Below are 20,659 nucleotides of genomic sequence, written 5' to 3' on the forward strand. Positions count from 1 at the left end.
GGGACAGTTTCTTGTTAGTTCTATCCATGTTTTTTCCCCACAAATGCTGACACAATGAAAGACTCACTCATTTACTGCTGTTTTCTTTAAGAACAAAGAACTTAAGGTAGGAGTTTGGTAGAAAAGTAGAAGATCACAAAAAAGGGAAATTAGGGCATTGTAAAAAAGTGGAAGAGACAGACAAGATCTTCAGTGACTTTCTCATTTTTACATCTTCACTTTTTTCTTATACAATAGAAGAGACAGCCAAGAAGCAATAAGAAAGAACAGGAAACTTCCCTTTTTTTTTTTTTTTACTGAAGATAACAGCTGAGTCAAATACAAAAAAAAAAAATTATCATTCTACCCATCCATTTTAAAAATGAACAGAACAAGTCATCTACACTTTTAATAAATATAAAAATTAAAAATTTAATAAATTTTAGAACAGCCATTTAAATGAAAGAAACAAAGAGAAAAATAAGGCGAGGGGTGGGGAGTGAGAGATTGTTGAAAGCAAAAGAGAGAAAGAGACGGAGACGATGATGACAGCATTACCAACTAGAGGGTAATGCCTTCATTTGAAGGATCTAGGATACTGCTGAGAAAACTAAACTGCAGTTTCACAATTGTTGAGGTACTCGGGTCCTAGGGTCTGAATGTTTGTATCCCCCCTGTGAATTCTCAGGTTGAAATCCTAATCCCCCCATGATGGTATTAAGAGATGGGCTTTTGGGGGTGATTAGGTCATGAGAGCAGAGCCCTCATAAATGGGATGAGTGCTCTTATAAAGGAGGCCTGAGAAAGCTACATGGCCTTTACTCCATGTGAGAACACAGGAAGTCAAAAGAGGGCCCTCAGCTGACCATAAAGGTACCCTATCTTGGACTTTCAGCCTTTAAAAACCATGCAAAATAAATTTCTATTGTTTATAAACCACTTACAATGGGGTTACATTCTGATCAATCCACTGTAAACTGAAAATACCATTAAGTTGAAAATGCATTTAATAAATCTACTGAACATCAAGCTTGGTCTAGCCTACCCTAAAAGTACTCAGAACACTTACATTAGCCTATGCTTAGTCGCTCTGTCACATCCAACTCTTTGTGATCCCATGGACTGTAGATCACCAGGCTCCTCTGTCCATGGAATTCTCCAGACAAGAATACCAGAGTTGGTTGCCATTTCCTTCTCCATACATTAGCCTACAATTGGACAAAATCATCTAATACAAAGCTGATTTGATAATAAAGTGTTGAATATCTCATGTAATTTACTGAATACTGTACTGAAAGTGAATATCAGAATGGCTGTCAGCAAATTGGTTGTTCACCCTCACAATCATGTGGCTGGCTGGGAGCTTCAGCTTGCTGCCCTGCCCAGCCTCATGAGAGAGAATCCTACTGTGTATGTCTAGCCTGGGAAAAGAGCAAAATGCAGAATTAAAAGTCCAGTTTCTTCTGAATACATATCACTTTTGCCCTATCATAAAGTCAAAAGATTCTAAGTCAAATCATCATAAGTTGCAGACTGTCTGTATTTTATTATAGCAGCCTGAACAGACTATAACAGTGCTGCTGCTGCTGCTGCTAAGTCGCTTCAGTCGTGTCTGACTCTGTGCAACCCCATAGACAGTAGCCCACCAGGCTCCCCTGTCCCTGGGATTCTCCAGGCAAGAACACTGGAGTGCCTTCTCCAATGCATGAAAGTGAAAAGTGAAAGTGAAGTCGCTCAGTTGTATCTGACTCTTAGTGACCCCATGAACTGCAGCCTACCAGGCTCCTCTGTCCATGGAATTTTCCAGGCAAGAGTACTGGAGTGGGGTGCCATTGCCTTCTCTGGACTATAGCACTGGGCACATGTTAAAATGCTCTAGAAGGAAATGTCTTCATGAATTAGAGGAGACAGAAGTGATATGCAAAATGAGAGATTGACGGCATTGCTTTTGCCCAGATAAAATGAAGCTGAGGTGTGGGAAAGGAGGCTGGGGTAAGCACCCTAAGGCCATCTGGTGCTGAGTGCAGGGCTGAACACTCCAGCTTTGGATTTAGAGAAGCGGGATGTAGGTGGTCATTAGGAAATTAGAGGAAAAGATGATGATACTAGAGAGGAGATAGAAGAGCTGGCAGAGTCAGAGTAGATATTTTTACAATGCAGATTGTGGTAGCCTGCCTCTAAGATGCCCTGCAGGCTGAAGTCCATGGGGTCACACAGAGTTGGACATGACTTAGTGACTGAACATCAACAGGGACCCTGGTAGCTCAGTCGGTAAATAATCTGTCTGCAATGCAGGAGTGTGCCGTGCTTAGTCATTCTTTGTGACCCCTTGGACTGTACCCCACCAGGCTCCTCTACCCATGGAGATTCTCCAGGCAAGAATATTAGAGTGGGCTGCCATTTCCTCCTCCAGGGGATCTTCCCAACCCAGGGATTGAACCCAGGTCTCCCACATTGCAGGTCAATTCTTTACCATCTGAGCCACCAGGGAAGACTGGGGTTCAATCCCTGGGTCAGGAAGATCCCCTGGAGAAGGAAATGGCAACCCACTCCAGTATTCTTGCCTAGAAAATCCCATGAATAGAGGAGCCTCACAGGCTACAGTCTATGGGGTCTCAAGAGTCAGACACAACTTAGCAACTAAACCACCACCACCACCAAGATGCCCTCATGAGCACCACCTCCTGGCAGTCATACCCTTGTATGTCCCCTCCCACAATCAGTCAGTGTTGGGCTGTGTAACCAAAGGCATCTGGCAGAAATTATAATATTTTACTTTTGATAATGGATTATACAAAACTTCAGTTCCATCGTGGGTTCTCCTGGGCTCTCTCAGGTCACTTACACCAAGGGAAGCCAGGCAGCAAACTGCCTTATGGAGAAGCCCATGTAGAAAGGAAGTGAGGCCTCCTGCCAAGAGCTATGTGAGGAAGCTTGCACTTCTAGCCTGCCTTTAAAGACTAGCTGACAGCTTGATTGCAACCTCATGAGAGAATCAACCAGCATTCTGGACCCTCAGAAGGTGTGTGAGATAATAGACATATATTGTTCTAAGCTACTAAGTTTTGGTACTTTTAAATAAACTTGTAGATAAATAATTATTTATTGTTTTAAGATCCTAAGTCATTTATTAGATAGCAGTGGTTAACTAACACATAGCATTAGAAAAAGTGAAAGCAAATATATAAAAACATAGTACACACACACTAAACTCAAGGGATTGCTTTTCCATCTAGGGCAGAGCATGGAATGAACAGAAGGTTGACAGAGCCAGTATTTTTGTGATTTCAGTTGTGTCCTGGGTAAGACTCAAATTAACTTATGCAAAGTACATAATAATTAATCCTCTCTACCATGAAAGCGATTGAAAAATACACCTATATACCAAGCCAAGTATATAGCAAGTTAAGTGTATTTCCTATAAAGTTGTTTAAAGACTTCATTTTTATGCTCATACAGCATACCTCCTGTGTAGCATTTCACACACTCTCGGTCCCAGCCACTGTACAGGAACCAGAACAGCCAAATGTAGCCCTGACCTGAGCTCTTTATCCCTTGCTCCCTTCCCTGGAGGTTCCCTGATGCCAAGATGGGCAATGTCCCCAGAACCCACGCAGCTCTCAGGCATACACAAGGCAGAAGTGTGGGTCAGCTAATGTCCATGGAGCTCCCCTTGACAAACAAGGGCACGAGAATAGATGTTAAATGCTTCTCCCTTCACCTCCTGGTAGAAAGCTCTGAGATGCCACTCATAAGCTTCCTTAGTCAGGTACTAAGGAAGCCACACTCAGTGGAGACCAGCTCCATACTGTGTCCTCATGGTAGCCTTCCCTTCTCTTTCCCTTCCTTCCTGGTTCACTCCCAAGGGCTCTCACTCCTGCCCCTTCGGTGACATTCTTAAATTGGTGACACACACAGTAAAGAATCCACCTGCAATGCAGGAGATCTAGGCTTGATCCCTGGGTCAGGAAGATCCCCTGGAGGAGGGCATGGCTACCCACTCCAGTATTCTTGCCTGGAGAATTCCATGGCCAGAGGAGCCTTGCAGGCTACAGTCCATGGGGTCACACAGAGTTGGACAGGACTGAGTGACCAACACTTTCACTCTTGCCTTTTGTTTCAGCCTCTGCTCTAGGGAAACTCTGGCTCAGACAATGTTGCTCAGTGTCCAAAGTACAAGGTACCTTGTGGTAAAGGTTCCATGAACTTCAGCATTAGGAGTTGTCTCCATGGAAAAACTGTTTCATTTTGTCTTTTCTTTATGGTTAGTGCATTTGTTTCCTTCCTGGTTTTTTGTCTTTGATTTTCTGTTTTTATTTTAACATGACTTTTGTATGTATGGCAAATCCAACTTTCAGGAAGCTAGTAGGATATAAATAACAGACATGTGATTTGTGTCACTTCCTTTAATAAGAAGAATTGAGATCAAAGGAACAGAAGGCCCTGGCTCAGAGAACGAAGAAGCCAGGTAAGCTGTCATTTTGAAGCACCTCTTAGAGGAAAGATTTATAGAGACAGTACTCAAGATGAGCAATAAATTCAAAGGGAAAAGACCTCTAACTCAACTGTCCTGCCCCATTTCTTAGATTCTCAGCACTTAGCCAGAACCTGGCACACAATAAATGTTTGTGTTGAATGAAGTGATGGTTCTAGGGATTTCTCTAGCTGATTTAGTTTCCTTTGACTGACTGCAGAACTATTAAGAGTACATTCAGGTGCTTCCTGAGAGTCTATACTACAGAAACTCCATCAAACCACCCTCAGAGATGGCCTCAGCCACACAGCCTTGTGACAAGGACATTAACAAAACAAGAAACACAGAGAGTATTTCTCTGGGCACTAGAAGGTGGCTTAAAAACAACACTGTTCAGGAGGCAGTTTACCAGATGAGACGTCAGAGTATCCAGCAGCTCACCAAGATTGAACTTAACATTCTTGCAAAATGACATTAAATGGCAGTCCAGCTGCCTCCGATTACAGATCTTCTGAATCTGAAAGTCAGCCAGAGGGTACATTTTCCTTACTTCTCACCACTACAAATGATGGTCACAGTACATGAGAAATTCCAGTGCTTTAAAAACCACCTATCGTTCCCTTCATTACCATTAACTTGGAGTTCATTAAAATTTATTACAAGCATTCCAACAAGGCCTCACAGAAGCTTGGTTACCAAACTTCCATGGTACAGAAAGGAAGAGATACAGATGGCATCAACACCCTGCCTCTAGCTGGTCAATGCAGTCTAAATGGTGACCACCTGGTACAATCATTTTCTTTGAAGTAAACACATTTTCTCCGGGCCTCATAATCAAATACTACTTCACAGCAGGTAGTAACATTACTTCCTTTGTGACAAACAATGACAACTTGATTAGGAAAATAAACACAGCTCCAGTCAAATGTGTTCATCACTAGAGGCAGCACATCTTGATTCTAAATCTCAGTGTTAGCCTGTAGTTTCCAGGATTCTCAGCAAAGTTCTCTAAAATTTAACATTTTGTTTGCCCACTGCAAAATTTGGATCAATGTATTCTCAGAGTGCATACGAGGCCTTTTATTAAAGATAAGATGAAGTTGGAAAATGTGATTTTTTAAAAATAATAACTTCCCATCATATTGTTTTTTATAAAATTTAGTCTGAATTATCACTTTTTTAGGGGGTAGGGGTGAGACCTCATAAGAAAACAGGTGATGCTGATAAGTATAAGTATAAGCTAATTAAGTTATGACCAACCTAGACAGCATATTAAAAAGCAGAGACATTACTTTGTCAACAAAGGCCTATCTAGTCAAAGCTATGAGTTTTCTTGTAGTCATGTATGGATATGAGAATTGGACTATAAAGAAAGCAGAGCGCCAAAGAATTGATGCTTTTGAACTGTGGTGTTGGAGAAGACTCTTGAGAGTCCCTTGGACTGCAAGGAGATCCAACCAATCCAACCTAACGGAAATCAGTCCTGAATATTCACTGGAAGGACTGATGCTGAAGCTGAAACTCCAATACTTTGGCCACCTTATGCGAAGAACTGACTCATTTGAAAAGACCCTGATGCTGGGAATGATTGAAGGCAGAAGGAGAAGGGGACAACAGAGGATGAGTTGGTTGGATGGCATCACCAACTCAATGGACATGAGTCTGAGCAAGCTCTGGGAGCTGGTGATAGACAGGGAAGCCTGGCATGCTGTAGTCCATGGTGTAGCAAAGAGTTGGACACAACTGAATGACTGAACTGAATTAATAGAAACTAAAATTAGTTGGAGAGTGACACAGAATGTAGAAGGTGATGTTATAGCAAAGGTTAAGAACAGGTCTGTATAGATGGCCAATAGGCACATGAAACGATGCTCAACCCCACTAATAATCAGAGAAATACAAATCAAAACTACAGTGAGGTACTATCTCATACCAGCCAGAATGACCATTATTAAAAAGTCTACAAATAATAAATGCTGGAGAGGATGGGAAGAAAATGGAACCCTCCTACACTATTGGTAGGAATGTAAATTGGTACAGCCACTATTGAGAACAGTATGGAGGTTCCTTAAAAAACTTAAAATAGAGTTACCATATGATCCAGCAATCCCACTGCTGGACATATATCTGGAGAAAACTCCAATTTGAAAAGAAACATGTACCCCAATGATCATAGCAGCAATCTTTACAATAGCCAAGTCATAGAAGCAACTTTAGTGTCCATCACCAGATGAATGGATAAAGAAGATGTGGTATACATATACAATGGAATATTATTCAGCTATAAAAGTATGAAATAATGCCATTTGCAGCAACATGGATGGACCTAGAGATTATCCTACTAACCGAAGTAAGCCAGGCAAAGGCAAATATCATGTGATACTGCTTATCTATGAGTTCTAAAAGAAAAAAGTATAAATGAACTCATTTGCAAAACAGAAAGAGACTCACAAACGTAGAAAACAAATTTATGGTTACCAAAGGGGAAAGGGGAGGGAAGGATAAATTAGGAGTTTGATATTAACATATATATACTACTATACATAAAAATAAAAAGCCCTACTGTACAGAATGGGGCACTATATGCAATATCTTATAATAAACTACAATGGAAAAGATTATCAATATTATAAACTATAAAAGAACTACTTCGCTTTACACCAGAAACACAACATTGTAAATCAACTTTACGTCAATTTAAAAACATTTATTTTCAAAAGAATAGGTCTGTAAAGGTGCTGATACATAACCACAGTTACTGAGCAAAGAAAAAAAAACATCACTCATAATAAACCTGCCTTTAAAACACGCAACTGACGTTATAGTTCAAGACAAACAGTTCAAGAGATTTATAGGTTCTCTTACCATTTTCTGATTTATTTAAAAACTCTCTCAATCCCAAGCCCAATTCCTTCCTCCTCTACCCATTCACTATCCCCTGAGCACACACTGTAGCACCCAGTGCACCGTACTGTAGTTATCTGTTCCTACCACTGTGTCTCTGGCCTCCCGCCACCACACAAATGTGCACACAAATGTGCACACATGCACACACACCTGGAGTGAAGGGCCATGTGGTCATCTGGGCATTCCCAGTGGCAGGCACGGTGCCTGGTTCCTGGGCATTTAGTCAGTGTTAACAGAGTAAAGAAATAAATGAACCAGTGAATGTTAAATGAACTGGAGACAAAAATCACACATTGTTAAAGCTGGGAAAGCCATAAGGAAATATCCAATCCACTGTCCTTTTTTTTTTTTTTTACGGTAAATGAAACCAAGCAGAGAGAGGTGCAATGTCTTGCCACAAAGATGGAAACCAATCCCCGCGCTGGTGAATCACACATTTGGATCCTTTCCAACAGCCAAGGCAGACAGTCCCCTAGTTTACAGACGGCAACATCACTCTGTTTAGTCGCTACTCCTTCGCCCTTTATCTTTTGGCCTTTTAAATCCATGCTATAACGGGAAATAATAAGAATTATATGAAATTCAAATCATCTTAGTTAAAAAGACTGGTATTATTGGCTAGAAAAAGTTCAGTTTATAAATAGATTTTAACTAGCTGTTTTCGTCCTCTGCTCCTGCTGCTATATGACTAACAGCTGGCTGCCTTGCAGAAGTCTTCATCATGGTTTTGTTAGTCATACTACCATTCTCATCTTTTCAAATAAGAAAGAGACCTCCAAATTCAGGGATTCTACATGGTGACAAGAACTGAAACGGGAATAAAAGAGAGGGATCATGCTGAAAATGTTCGAAGGTTATGGGGACGCTAACTGTGGCATATCCATTCAGTAGGATATTATGCAGTCTTTATCAATTACTTTTATGAATAGCTTGTTAGAGCACTGAGAAACACGATTATATTTCATTGTTAACTGAATAAAAGGTATCAAATGGGGCACAAATTATTAAAATGCAGCAAGGAAAAATGACTAGAAATAAATATACCAAAAGATGGTCTTTATGTTTCAGTGGTAGAATTAGAGCTAATCTTTTCCTTTTCTATTTTTTCATAGTTTAAAAATGTTCTAAAACATACTTATATTACTCTCAAAATGGAAAAATTGAACATATATAACTTTTTATAGAAATGTAGAAGTTTGTATCAGAGGTTACACAACCAATATTAAACTTTCCTTTATAACATTTTTCTTAAGTTTCCCTATTTTTCTCTTCCTTCCAAATCCTGACAAAGCCTCTGGTGAGAACATCTTCTGAGCTTGGAAATAAGGTTCTGGTTGAAGACATAAATTAAGGAAACCTAAAGCCACCTTTTCCCTTAGGACATGTTTGAGAAACATACTGAGAAATTCACTGTATTTATTAGAGTGAAGAACTTTCTGCAAAGTCCTTTTACTGCATTTTTTATGTTCTTGGAAAACTTGGAGGGCCCTAAATATTTCACAATCTCTTTCCTGGGTTTGGTTTCTCAATGTGTGATCAATTTTTTTCTCCATGACGGTAAATTGCTTTCCTTTTGAGATCACTGATTACTCTGACACTAATGGCTCAATTAAATCAGAGATATAACTTTTAGGTACCATCTATATTAAGAAGAAGAAAATAAGCTTGATAGGAGGGACCCCTCCAGCTACTTTCTAAATTTCTTACAGCACATTCGCCACCCTTTTCAAAAGCTATTTCTTCAAAAAGTACATTACAGTACTTGGTGTGTCTTCAGGGGAGGTAGCTTTGCTGGAGCACAGCTCAGGAACTCCTACTGGAGGACTGCATCAGGCAATCACCAAGCAAAGGCTGACAACTTCATGCTGTTCCTCCTTCCTTACTTCCTCTGGGAAAGTTGTACGCGGCTGCCTGACACTTGTCAATGGATCTGTGGGCCCCCAGCCTGAACTGATGCCCAGATGAACACAATCAACAGCTGCCTGAGTTCTTTCCCTACCTCATCTGCACTGTCTGGCCCACTTTTTACCTGTAAGTGCTCTTTCTACGTGGTAGACAGATGTGCTCCTTGGAAAGCTGTCTAGGTTTCTAGGGGACAGTGAGAACAAATAAAACCTTCGCCAGTCTTAGATTTAACTCTGAGAAAGAGATCAAAGCATCAACTTAGGCAAACGTTTCCAGACCAAAAACAAGATTCCACTACTGGACAGTCCACCCACTTACAGGCAGACTCAGCTCTTCCCAAAGGGAAAAGGAAGTGCTTTCTCCTTCTGTTTCCCATGCCTTGGGGTTCTTGAGTGTGCAGAGAGTATCATTCTCAAATAAATGGAACTATTCTTCTCACAATTCCCTCAAACACAAGGCATTACAAGTCACACTACTTTATCCTTAACAAAGGAATGTGTAGATTATCAATTCATGCCCAAACTTTACAAAAAAATTATAAAAAATTTGAGGTTAGAGAGACATGACCTGGAGAATCAGGGTGGTGTGATCACTCACCTAGAGCCAGACAGCTTGGAATGTGAAGTCAAGTGGGCCTTAGGAAGCATCACTATGAACAAAGTGGAGGTGACAGAACTCCAACTGAGCTATTTCAAATCCTAAAAGATGATGCTGTGGAAGTGCTGCACTCAATATGCCAGCAAATTTGGAAAACGCAGCAGTGGCCACAGGACTGGAAAGGTCAGTTTTCATTCTAGTCCCAAAGAATTTTCAGACTACCACACAATTGTACTCATCTCACTTGCTGGCAAGGTCATGCTCAAAATTCTCCAAAATAAGCTTCAACAGTATGTGAACTGAGAACTTCCAGATGTACAAGCTGGATTTAGAAAAGGCAGAGGAACCAGAGATCAAATTGACAACACCTGCTGGATCACAGAAAAAGCAAGGGGATTCTAGAAAAACATCTACTTCTGCTTCACTGACTACACTAAAGCTTTTGATTGTGTGGATCACAACAAACTGTGGAAAATTCTCAAAGAGATGAGAATACCAGAACCACCTTAAGTGCCTCCTGAGAAATTTGTATGCAGATCAAGAAGCAACAGTTAGAACCAGACATGGAACGATGGACTGGTTCAAAATTGGGAAAGCAGTTTGTCAAGGCTGTATATTGTCACTCTGCTTATCTAACTTACACACAGAGTGCATGCAAAATGCCGGGCTGAATGAAGCACAAGCTGGAATCAAGGTTGCTGGGAGATTTTATCAATAAGCTCAGATATGCAGAGGACCCCACCCTAATGGCAGAAAGTAAAGAGGAACAAAAGAGCCTCTTGATGAAGGTGAAAGAGGAGAGTGAAAAAGCTGGCTTTAAACTCAACATTCACAAAACGAAGATCATGGCATCTGGCCCCATCACTTCATGGCAAATAGATGGGGAAAAAATGGAAACAGTGACAGACTTTCTTTTCTTGGGCTCCAAAATCGCTGCAGATGGTGACTGCAGCCATGAAATTAAAAGATGCTTGCTCCTTGAAAGAAAAGCTATGACAAACCTAGACAGCATATTAGAAAGCAGAGATATTACTTTACTGACAAAGGCTTCTAATCAAAGCTATGATTTTTCTAATCAAAGCTATGATTTTTCCAGTAGTCATGTACAGATGTGAGAGTTCATTTCTTAATGTGTAAGACCATTAAGAAAGTTGAGCACCAAAGAATTGATGCTTTTGAACTGCGGTGTTGGAGAAGACTCTTGAGAGTCCCTTGGAGATCAAACCAGTCAATCCTAAAGGAAATCAACCCTGAATATTCATTGGAAGGACTGATGCTAAAGCTGAAGCTCGAATACTTTGGCCACCTGATGTGAAGAGCTGACTCATTAGAAAAGATCCTGATGCTAGGAAAGATTGAAGGCAGGAGGAGAAGAGGGAGACAGAGGATGAAATGGTTGGATGGCTTCATTGATTCAGTGGACATGAGATTGAGCAAACTCCGGGAGATAATGAAGGACAGAGAAGCCTGGCATGCCACAGTCCATGGGTCACAAAGAGTCGGACATGACTGAACAACTAAACAACAAAAAGAGACATGAATAACATATAAGCATAAAAGTAAATAATGAGAATTCCCTCTCGGGCTATTTCAACCCTTCAACTTTTGCCCATTCTGCTGCTGCTGCTAAGTCACTTCAGTCGTGTCCAACTCTGTGCGACCCCATAGACGGCAGCCCACCAGGCTCCTCTGTCCCTGGGATTCTCCAGGCAAGAACACTGGAATGGGTTGCCATTTCCTTCTCCAATGCAGGAAAGTGAAAAGTGAAAGTGAAGTTGCTCAGTCATGTCCGACTCTCCATGACCCCATGGACTGCAGCCTACCAGGCTCCTCTGCCCATGGGGTTTTCCAGGCAAGAGTACTGGAGTGGGTTGCCATTTGCCCATTCTGTTAATGCTAAATCGCTTCAGTTGTGTCTGACTCTCTGCAACCCTATGGATTGTATCCCACCAGGCTTCTCTGACCATGGGATTCTCCAGGCAAGAATACTGGAGTGGGCTGCCACGCCCTCCTCCAGGGGATCTTCCTGACCCAGCAATCGAACCCACATCTCTTATGTCTCCTGCGTTGGCAGGTAGGTTCTTTACCACTATTGCCCACTATGATAAACACTAAATACTTAGGTTAATGATGCTTTCTGAGACAGTGTGGAATGCTATTTTGATCCCTTCAAATCATGCAGCTCTTTTCCTTGGAAATTTCTCTCTGCTAAATCCAATCTATTGAAATGTATATGAACTTGTACCTCCATTCAAATAAAAACATTAACGGATCAAAAGCACACCATATCTTCTCAAGCTAGATTTTGCTTAGTATTAATAAGTACCAATAAAAAAAATCTAAGCAGTCTTATCAAAAAGTCTACAAACAATAAATGCTGAAGAAGGTGCAGAGAAAAGGGAACCCTCTTACACTGTTGGTGGGAATGGAAACTAGTACAGTCACAATGGAGAACAGTGTGGTGATTCCTTAAAAATCTGGAAATAGACCTGCCATACAACCCAGCAATCCCACTGCTGGGTATATACACCAAGGAAATCAGAATTGAAAGAGACACGTGTACCCCAATGTTCATCTCAGGACTGTTTACAATAGCCAGGACATGGAAGCAACCTAGATGTCCATCAGCAGACGAATGGATAAGAAAGCTGTGGTACATATACACAATGGAATTATTACTCAGCTATTGAAAATAATGCATTTTAATCAGTTCTAATGAGGTGGGTGAAACTGGAGCCTATTAAACAGAGTGAAGTAAGTCAGAAAGAAAAATACCAATATAGTATATTAATGCATATATATGGAATTTAGAAAGATGGTAACAATGACCCTATATATGAGACAGATGTAAAAAACAGACTTTTGGACTCTGTGGGAGAAGGCAAGGGTGGGATGATTTGCGAGAATAGCATTGAAACATGTATATTATTATATGTGAAACGGATCGCCTGTCCAGGTTCAATGCATGAGACAGAGTGCTCAGGGCTGGTGCACTGGGATGACCCTGAGGGGTGGGATGGGGAGGGAGGTGGGAGGGGGGTTCAGGATAGGGAACACATGTACACCTGTGGCTGATTCATGTCAATGTATGGCAAAACCAATACAATATTGTAAAGTAATTAGCCTTCAATTAAAATATATAAATTAATTTTTAAGAAATCTAAGCAGTCTTAACAAGAATCCATGAATGATGGCTCAGAACCTTTCCTCCCAAAATCTGGTTTTGCCTCACTCATACAGTCTCACTCCCTATCTTAGCAACAAAAGCATGCCTGAGAAAATTCATGTGCACATGCCAAAAAAGATAAGTGACAGTTGTCTTCTAGCCAGTTTTTAAACAAATTACATGGGGTATCGGTGAAGAGAGGAGAAAGGCAAATGAGCAAGCAGAAGATTCACGAAGCAGCTATGTGCAACCTTCCAGAAACTATAGCTACCTGAGTTTTCCATGTCAAGAGACCAGAATCATAGTTTTAGAAACGGAAGACATCTATGAGATACTGTTCACACCTTCCATTTCTAGGGAAATAGGCTTTAGGGAGGTTTGGTGACTTAATCAAGGTCACATACCTGGTTGGCAGCAGAGCTAGGAACAGAATCTGGGTCTTCTGGCTCCAAGAACTCTTTCAATTATACCACAAAAATCTTTATTCCTATAACAGTCTGACTTAAAAATAAACCAACCGGATGAAAATCTAAAGTGGTTTCTATTCATACAATTCCTATTTTTACATACAGAATATAATTAACATTATTGAACCTTTTCTCTGTGAATGAAGGTCACTGTTATGCAGATCAATGATGTCAGCTCTATAATGCAGGGTCTGTGAATGCTGATTTGAATTAGAGTGTAGTGCCATATGATGATTACTTTTTATGGATTTACTCTTTGCTCTTATTCCTTGCTGCTCCGAGACTCTGCTCTAAGCATCATCTCCTTCCCTACCTTCTAATTCTAAATTCATGTTTTTGAAAGTCTGTTCCCTAGAGTAATATGAAATGCAGACAAATGTTTATATTCATTGCAGCATTATTCATAATAGCAAAACCAAAAAAACCCATAATCATCCAATATAAGAAATGCTTAGTGAGTAGCAATTTCAAAGAATAGAACATTATGCAGCCATTAAAATTACCTTCACATGAAGAGGTTTTAATAACATGAACAGCCACTTTCACTGTTCCTTTTCTCCACATCCCCTCAGCTTAACTTTAACAGATTATGGATATTGTAGAGTGTACATATTCCAAATGGTCAGATATTTTTCGCTAGAAGCCATAAATCTATGCTTTAACATAAACATAAAACATAAATCTATGTTTTAGCTAGATTTGATTATGCAAGATCTCTGTTTTCTACATCTCAGATTCCTCTCTGCCCTTTCTATGCTTGTCCCTCTTTCTTACAACTGTCAAGCATATTGCTATGCATTCCACAAATGCCAACTGAGTGAATGACAACCTGCATGAATATGGTGACAGCCCAGCTTGATTACTAGTTAGGAGGCTGGAATTCCAGCTCTATAATTAACTGTGTTACTTTAGACAAGTCTCAGTTTTCTCATTATAGAATGGTAATGGGCAATCCTAAAATTTATATGGATGCATAAGACCCAGAATTACCAAAGTAATCTTTAAGGGTTGGGTCGGGTTGGGGGGAGCAGGAGGCATAACCCTCCCAGACTTCAGACAATACTACAAAGCTACAGTAATCAAAACTGTGTGATATTGGCACCAAAACAGACATATGGATCAATGTAACAGAAGAGAAAGCCCAAATATCAACCCACACACTTATGGACAATTAATCTTTGACAAATGAGGCAGGAATATACAATGCAGAAAGGACAGTCTCTTCAAGTGGTGTTGGGAGGGTGGGACAGTCACATGTAAATCAATGCAATGAGGTTAGAACACATCCTTTCACCATACACAAAAATAAATTTTAAATGGCTTAATGAAATATAGGACCTGACAGCATAAAACTCTTTGAGGAGAACACAGGCAAAACATTCTCTGACATAAATTGTACCAATGTTTTCTTTGGTCAGTGTTCCAAGGCAATAGAAATAAAAGCAAAACTAAACAAATGGAACCTAATCAAACTTATAAACTTTTGCACAGTAAAGGAAACTATAAACAAAACAAAAGACAACCTATGGACTGGGAGAAAATATTTGCAAATGATGTGACCAGTAAGGGCTTAATTTCTAAAATAGATAAACCGTTCACATAATTCAATAACAAAAAAACCTAAGCAACTAAATTGAAAACTGAGCAGAAGACCTAAACAGACATTTCTCCAAAGAAGACATAAAGATAGTCAATAGACAGTTGAAAAGATGCTAATGCTGGAGAGGATGTGGCAAAAAGGGAATCCTTTTATTCTGTTGTTGGGAAGGTAAACTGGCACAGCCACTGTGGAAAAGTGTGGAGGTTCCTCAAAAAAATAAAAAAAAAAAGAACGGAGATGCCATATGATCAAGCAATCCCACTCCTGGGCATATACCTACCCAAACAAAACTATAATTTGAAAATACATATGCACCTCAATATTCATAGCAGCGCCATTTACAATGGCCAAGACATGGAAACAACCTAAATGTCTACTGTCAGATGAGTGGATAAAGATGTGGAATACATACACACACACACACACACACACACACACACACACTGGAATGTTACTCAGCCATAAAAAAAAACAAAACAATGCCATTTTAGCAACATTAATGGACCTAGAGATTATCATACTAAATGAAGTAAGTCAGAAAAAGACAAATAGCATACGATATCACATATATGTGGAATCTAAAATATGACACAAATGAACCTATTTATGAAACAGAAACAGACTCACAGACTTGGAGAACAGACTTGTGGTTGCCAAGGGGGAGGGAGAAGGGGTTGAATGAACTGAGAGTTTGGAAATAGTTGATGCAAACTAGTATATATAGAGATAGATAAACAAGGTCCTACTATGTAGCACAGGGTACTATAATCAATTTCCTGTGATAAACCATAATGGAAATGAATATGAAAAAGAATATATATATACATATAACACAATCACTTTGCTGTACAGCAGAAATCAATACAGTATTTAAATCATCTACACTTCAAATAAAATTTAAAAAATGGTTATAGGGACAGGAAGCAGATGGACTATTTGAGTTCTATAATCTCTGAGAATCTTGAAACTTTAAACATTATTCTGACAGGGCTGGTTACATAGCCCTACATTACTCCAATAGGGTGAGAGAGGAGATGACTGACCATTCCAAAGAGAAGAGCGTTAAAAACAAGACAAATACAGAGGCTAGATAACTCAAAGCCCAACAGGCAGAAGAAAGTCACCATGTCTTTCACACATCAATAAAGCAAAGAAGAATCATAGAGAGAGTAGTGATGTCCTGGGCAAGCCTAGACACGTGGATCTACCCTATGAATATAAACAGGTTAGAAGTTTGAATAAAAATGTGGACAGCTTAATCACCACAAAAGGTGCATCGGTGGTTAGGCATGTGCAGAAAAAAAAAATTGTTTTTTTAAGGTTTGCTCTTCTGTTTGCTATTTAAGCTTTAAATCAAATGTTAAGAATGTCAGCACTGACACTGTTTAGATCATGTGAAAGAAAGTAAGATGATAATAACAATTCCTTTGTAGAAATAAAAACAGAAGATGCTGATATTAAAAAGGGCATTAATACTACTAGTGTTTGACCAGAGAAGGCAATGGCACCCCACTCCAGTACTCTTGCCTGGAAAATCCCATGGACGGAAGAGCCTGGTGGGCTGCAGTCCATGGGGTCGCTGAGAGTCAGACACGACTGAGCGACTTCACTTTCACTTTTCACTTTCATGCATTGGAGAAGGAAATGGCAACCCACTCCAGTGTTCTTGCCTGGAGAATCCCAGGGACCGGGGAGCCTGGTGGGCGGCCATCTATGGGGTCGCACAGAGTTGGACACGACTGAAGTGACTTAGCAGCAGCAGCAGTGTTTGACCATTAGAAACCTATTTTCCCATACTTCTTGATCCATTTTGTTGGAGGGTGGGATGCAGAGGTGGTATGATCATTTTAATCAAGATATTTCTCCCAAATAAGTTTAGTTTTATTAAAGATTTTAGTAATTCCAAGTAATATGGCACTGGTTTCATTACAATTAGGTTTTAGCTGACAGACCATGTAATAGCTAGAATGGTATCACAAGGGAGGTCAATCCAGGCCTTCACTAATAAGTTCCTTCATTAAACAGCTCTTTCGGATAATATGAATTTACAGAACGCAGTAAACTAAAGTGTCCAGTGTGGTGTTAGGGGCTAGGATTCATCTGAGGAGCTAAAGGAAAAGAAAGTCAAGTTCAACTTGAAACTTCAGGGCAAAAAATGATACCTCTTCAGAAAAGAAAATTTCTGAAATTAAAAGATAATACTTGAAGCAACTAACAGTTTTGGGATTATTGGATGTAAAAGTTTTCAGTTCACATCTAGAATTGAAGTGACACTTTAAAAGATTAAATCAGTAGAAGCACATTGCTGATGAAAGGCCAGAAAAATTCCATTTAAAAAAGAGCAGAAAATTTTAACAGGATTTGATATTTCAGAGCCGTTTTTAGAAATCTCTTGATTAAAGTCTTTGATACTAAAACTTCAGAAATGAAACTTACTGCTAATCCATGTTATATAACTTTGAGTCCAGTCTATCCTTCTTCTTCTATCAAAGTAAAGGACCTAAATGTAACCAAAATCTAAAAAAAAAAATTTCTTTAGGAAGAAAACATTGTATGTGTGCATGCATGTGTGTGTGTGTATGTATTAAAGACAAACATACCTGCTTCATCATAGGATACAGTCAATTTTTCTAGCATTTCTCGGTCAATTGATAGAATCTGCTGTTCAAGGATGGTCTGGTAAGACAATACACTATTTTCTTTGTCTTTCTCGTAGTCTTGAAGATGCTGCTTAAGGGCCTCTGGGAGTCGAGATTTTACATATTCAGCTGCTGTCTGCAGATAAAACAAATAGAGAGCCCCATTAGTATTTCTCATCTTAGGTTTTTCACTTCCCTTAGGTGCTGTAGTGAGAATTCAAGAGTACTGTGGAACCAGTTCTTTACACAAACACATCCTTGTCACTGCTGTCGTCATTTTAAGACTCCACTGTCGGACACGACTGAGCGACTTCACTTTCACTTTGCACTTTCATGCATTGGAGAAGGAAATGGCAACCCACTCCAGTGTTCTTGCCTGGAGAATCCCAGGGATGGCGGAGCCTGGTGGGCTGCCGTCTATGGGGTCACATAGAGTCGGACACAACTGAACAGCAGCAGTACCAAGTTAAGGTGCCAAATACACAAAATCACAGATTTTTAAGAGTTTTCCATCAGGTTTAAAGGTATAAAAGATGCGGACTGGCATTTAAGGAGTGAGACCTCAGAGTTTCAACTATTCCACTGAACCTGGAAGGCCCAGTGATAGTAATTCTACTGGAGATAATCTGACTCACCCTTGTCTAGAATTCAGAAGCTAGTAACTCATCTGAGCAGGAAGCCCTACCATGCTGTGGCATCCACATCTCTGCTTTGTTTTCTTGTTCTCTGCTCATTAATGCTTAGGCAGGAACTCTTGTAAAGCAAATAAAAAGGAAAGCCCTCTGCTAGGGTTAATAATGGAATAATCGGATAAACAGAAAATGAAGAGCTCTAAAACAATGATACCTCCGTCTGAACAAAGAACTATTTACCACTAAAATATCTTGGCCTTTATATATAAAATATATTTTCTATTATATATAAATAATATATATATATTATTCTGAATTTTTTTTTCTGCTTCTGGATTATCTGCATAATAAAATCTCAACTACTGACACCCAAAATTGCGCACAATGACTTTCAACCAAGTAAGTGAGCTTCCCTTAAAAGGTAGGAAGGAAGACATCTGAAAAAGACCTTCCCAAAGATTCTGATACATTCTTCTGCTGGACTGAGGCCATAGCACACTTTTCTCCCTTCCAGCTGAGAATCACAGTTAAAGTTAAGTAGAATTTCAAGGGAGAAATGAAGTAATAGAGCAGCATGTATGACTCAGAAGAACTGAGTTCTTAAATTCTTAAAACACATCTCTTGAGAATGCCAAGAGTTTTGGCATCTTCTTACAGTGCAGTCCTACATCATACGTAGAGGGTCTAAAGTTGATAAAATAAATGAAGGCATATATATATATATATATATATATATATATATTATTTACAATTATATTCACAGTTACTAGAAAACTAAAATAAGAGAAACTGTTAAACAGTATTGCCTCTGGGGTATGGGCCCAGAATAAGGTGAAGACACATTTATGTATTTTTTTTTTAAATCCCATAATTAAAACCATTACCTTTAAAATATAATTTTTTGGGGTAACTTTTGTAGTTTTCCTTCTAAAGGCCAGCACAATTTAGGATAAAAAAAAAACTTGCCAGAAGAACAACAACTGACTCTCAGGAAAAACCCACTGGGAAGTGGTAGGAGAAGCTTTATTTCAGTCTTCAGAGCAGCCAAATACAGCACACAACACTTCATTTCCAGATTTATATTTAGATCCTCTAAGTTGGTTACTGATGAAATTACAACTTTAAAATATCACCAAACACCACTCATTTTCTCTGCCAGCCAGCTAGCTAGTGCAGAACAAATACAATTATCCCATAAAATGTAAATGGACTCAGCACATTAGTACAACATATTTAATTCTAAAGTTTAATATCAATTTTCTCCCAACAATGGAAAATGAAGAAACACACTGCAGAATAACTATTTCAAAATTCACACTACCTTGCTATTCAGTGTAACACGTGTCTTTGATTTTTTTCCCTTGGAAATATCTATCAGGTACAGGAAATAATTCCATAATGCACACTGAAAAAGTATTGGTGTACTCAGTTTTACTGAAAGCAAACCACACATTTTCTTCCCATTGTGTCCACTGATATACTCTTCTAATTAAAATTGAAATGTAGGTCTTGAAACGGAGCCAATGTTTTTTACTAAAGTGGAGTTAATTTTGTCATTTCATTTCTAAAGCAGTATTATTTCATGGACAATCAGCCCTCTATATCTACAGGTTCCAAATCTGTGGATTCAATCAGCTGCAGGTGGAAAACATATGGAAAGAAACCTGCCCCACCAGTCTGGGTGAGTGCCCTCGGCCAGGAAGGACCAGGGCCCCTCCAACGTGGCCCACAAACTTGCCAGCCTGACTAGGCACCCTTGGCGGGCACTAGCATAGCCCCACAGTGGCTCTCACCCTAGCGGTCATACCAGAACATTTGCAACAGTGGCAGCCAAGCCTTACAGCCAGCACCAGCACCAGCACAGCCACAGCAAGAGGACCATTGTCTTACACCACATAATGAACTCAAAATGGATTACAGACTTTAAGGCCTGAGACCATAAAACCCCTAGGAGAAAACACAAGTCAGTATGGTCTCTGACACTGATCTTAGCGATATTTTTTTGGCTCTGTCTCCTCAGACTAGGGAAACAAAAGCACAAGTAAACAAATGTAAAACTACATCAAACTAGAAAGCTTTTGCACAGCAAAGGAAACTATCAACAAAACAAAAAGACAACCTACTGAACAGGAGAAGATATCTGTAAATGGTGGATCTGACAAGGGGTTATTATCCAAATAACATTAAGAAGTCATACAATTCAATTTTTTTAAAATCCATTTTAAAAATGGGCAGAGAACCTGAATGGACATTTCTCCAAAGAAGACATACAAATGGCTGGCTAACAGACATA

At 39.6% G+C, this 20,659-nt stretch overlaps 1 protein-coding gene across 1 annotated transcript in view; it reads right to left on the minus strand.

Moving 5' to 3' along the window:
- PPM1L (protein phosphatase, Mg2+/Mn2+ dependent 1L) overlaps window positions 1–20,659 on the minus strand; it is a 325,121-nt gene that overhangs the window by 75,435 nt on the left and 229,027 nt on the right. Inside the window, exon 2 of the mRNA XM_068985365.1 lies at window positions 17,696–17,870. Coding sequence (XP_068841466.1) covers window positions 17,696–17,870 — 175 coding nt within the window. The remainder of the gene's footprint in view (window positions 1–17,695; window positions 17,871–20,659) is intronic.

This window comes from Capricornis sumatraensis, chromosome 1, assembly GCF_032405125.1.
Source record: "Capricornis sumatraensis isolate serow.1 chromosome 1, serow.2, whole genome shotgun sequence".
Lineage (NCBI taxonomy): Eukaryota > Metazoa > Chordata > Mammalia > Artiodactyla > Bovidae > Capricornis > Capricornis sumatraensis.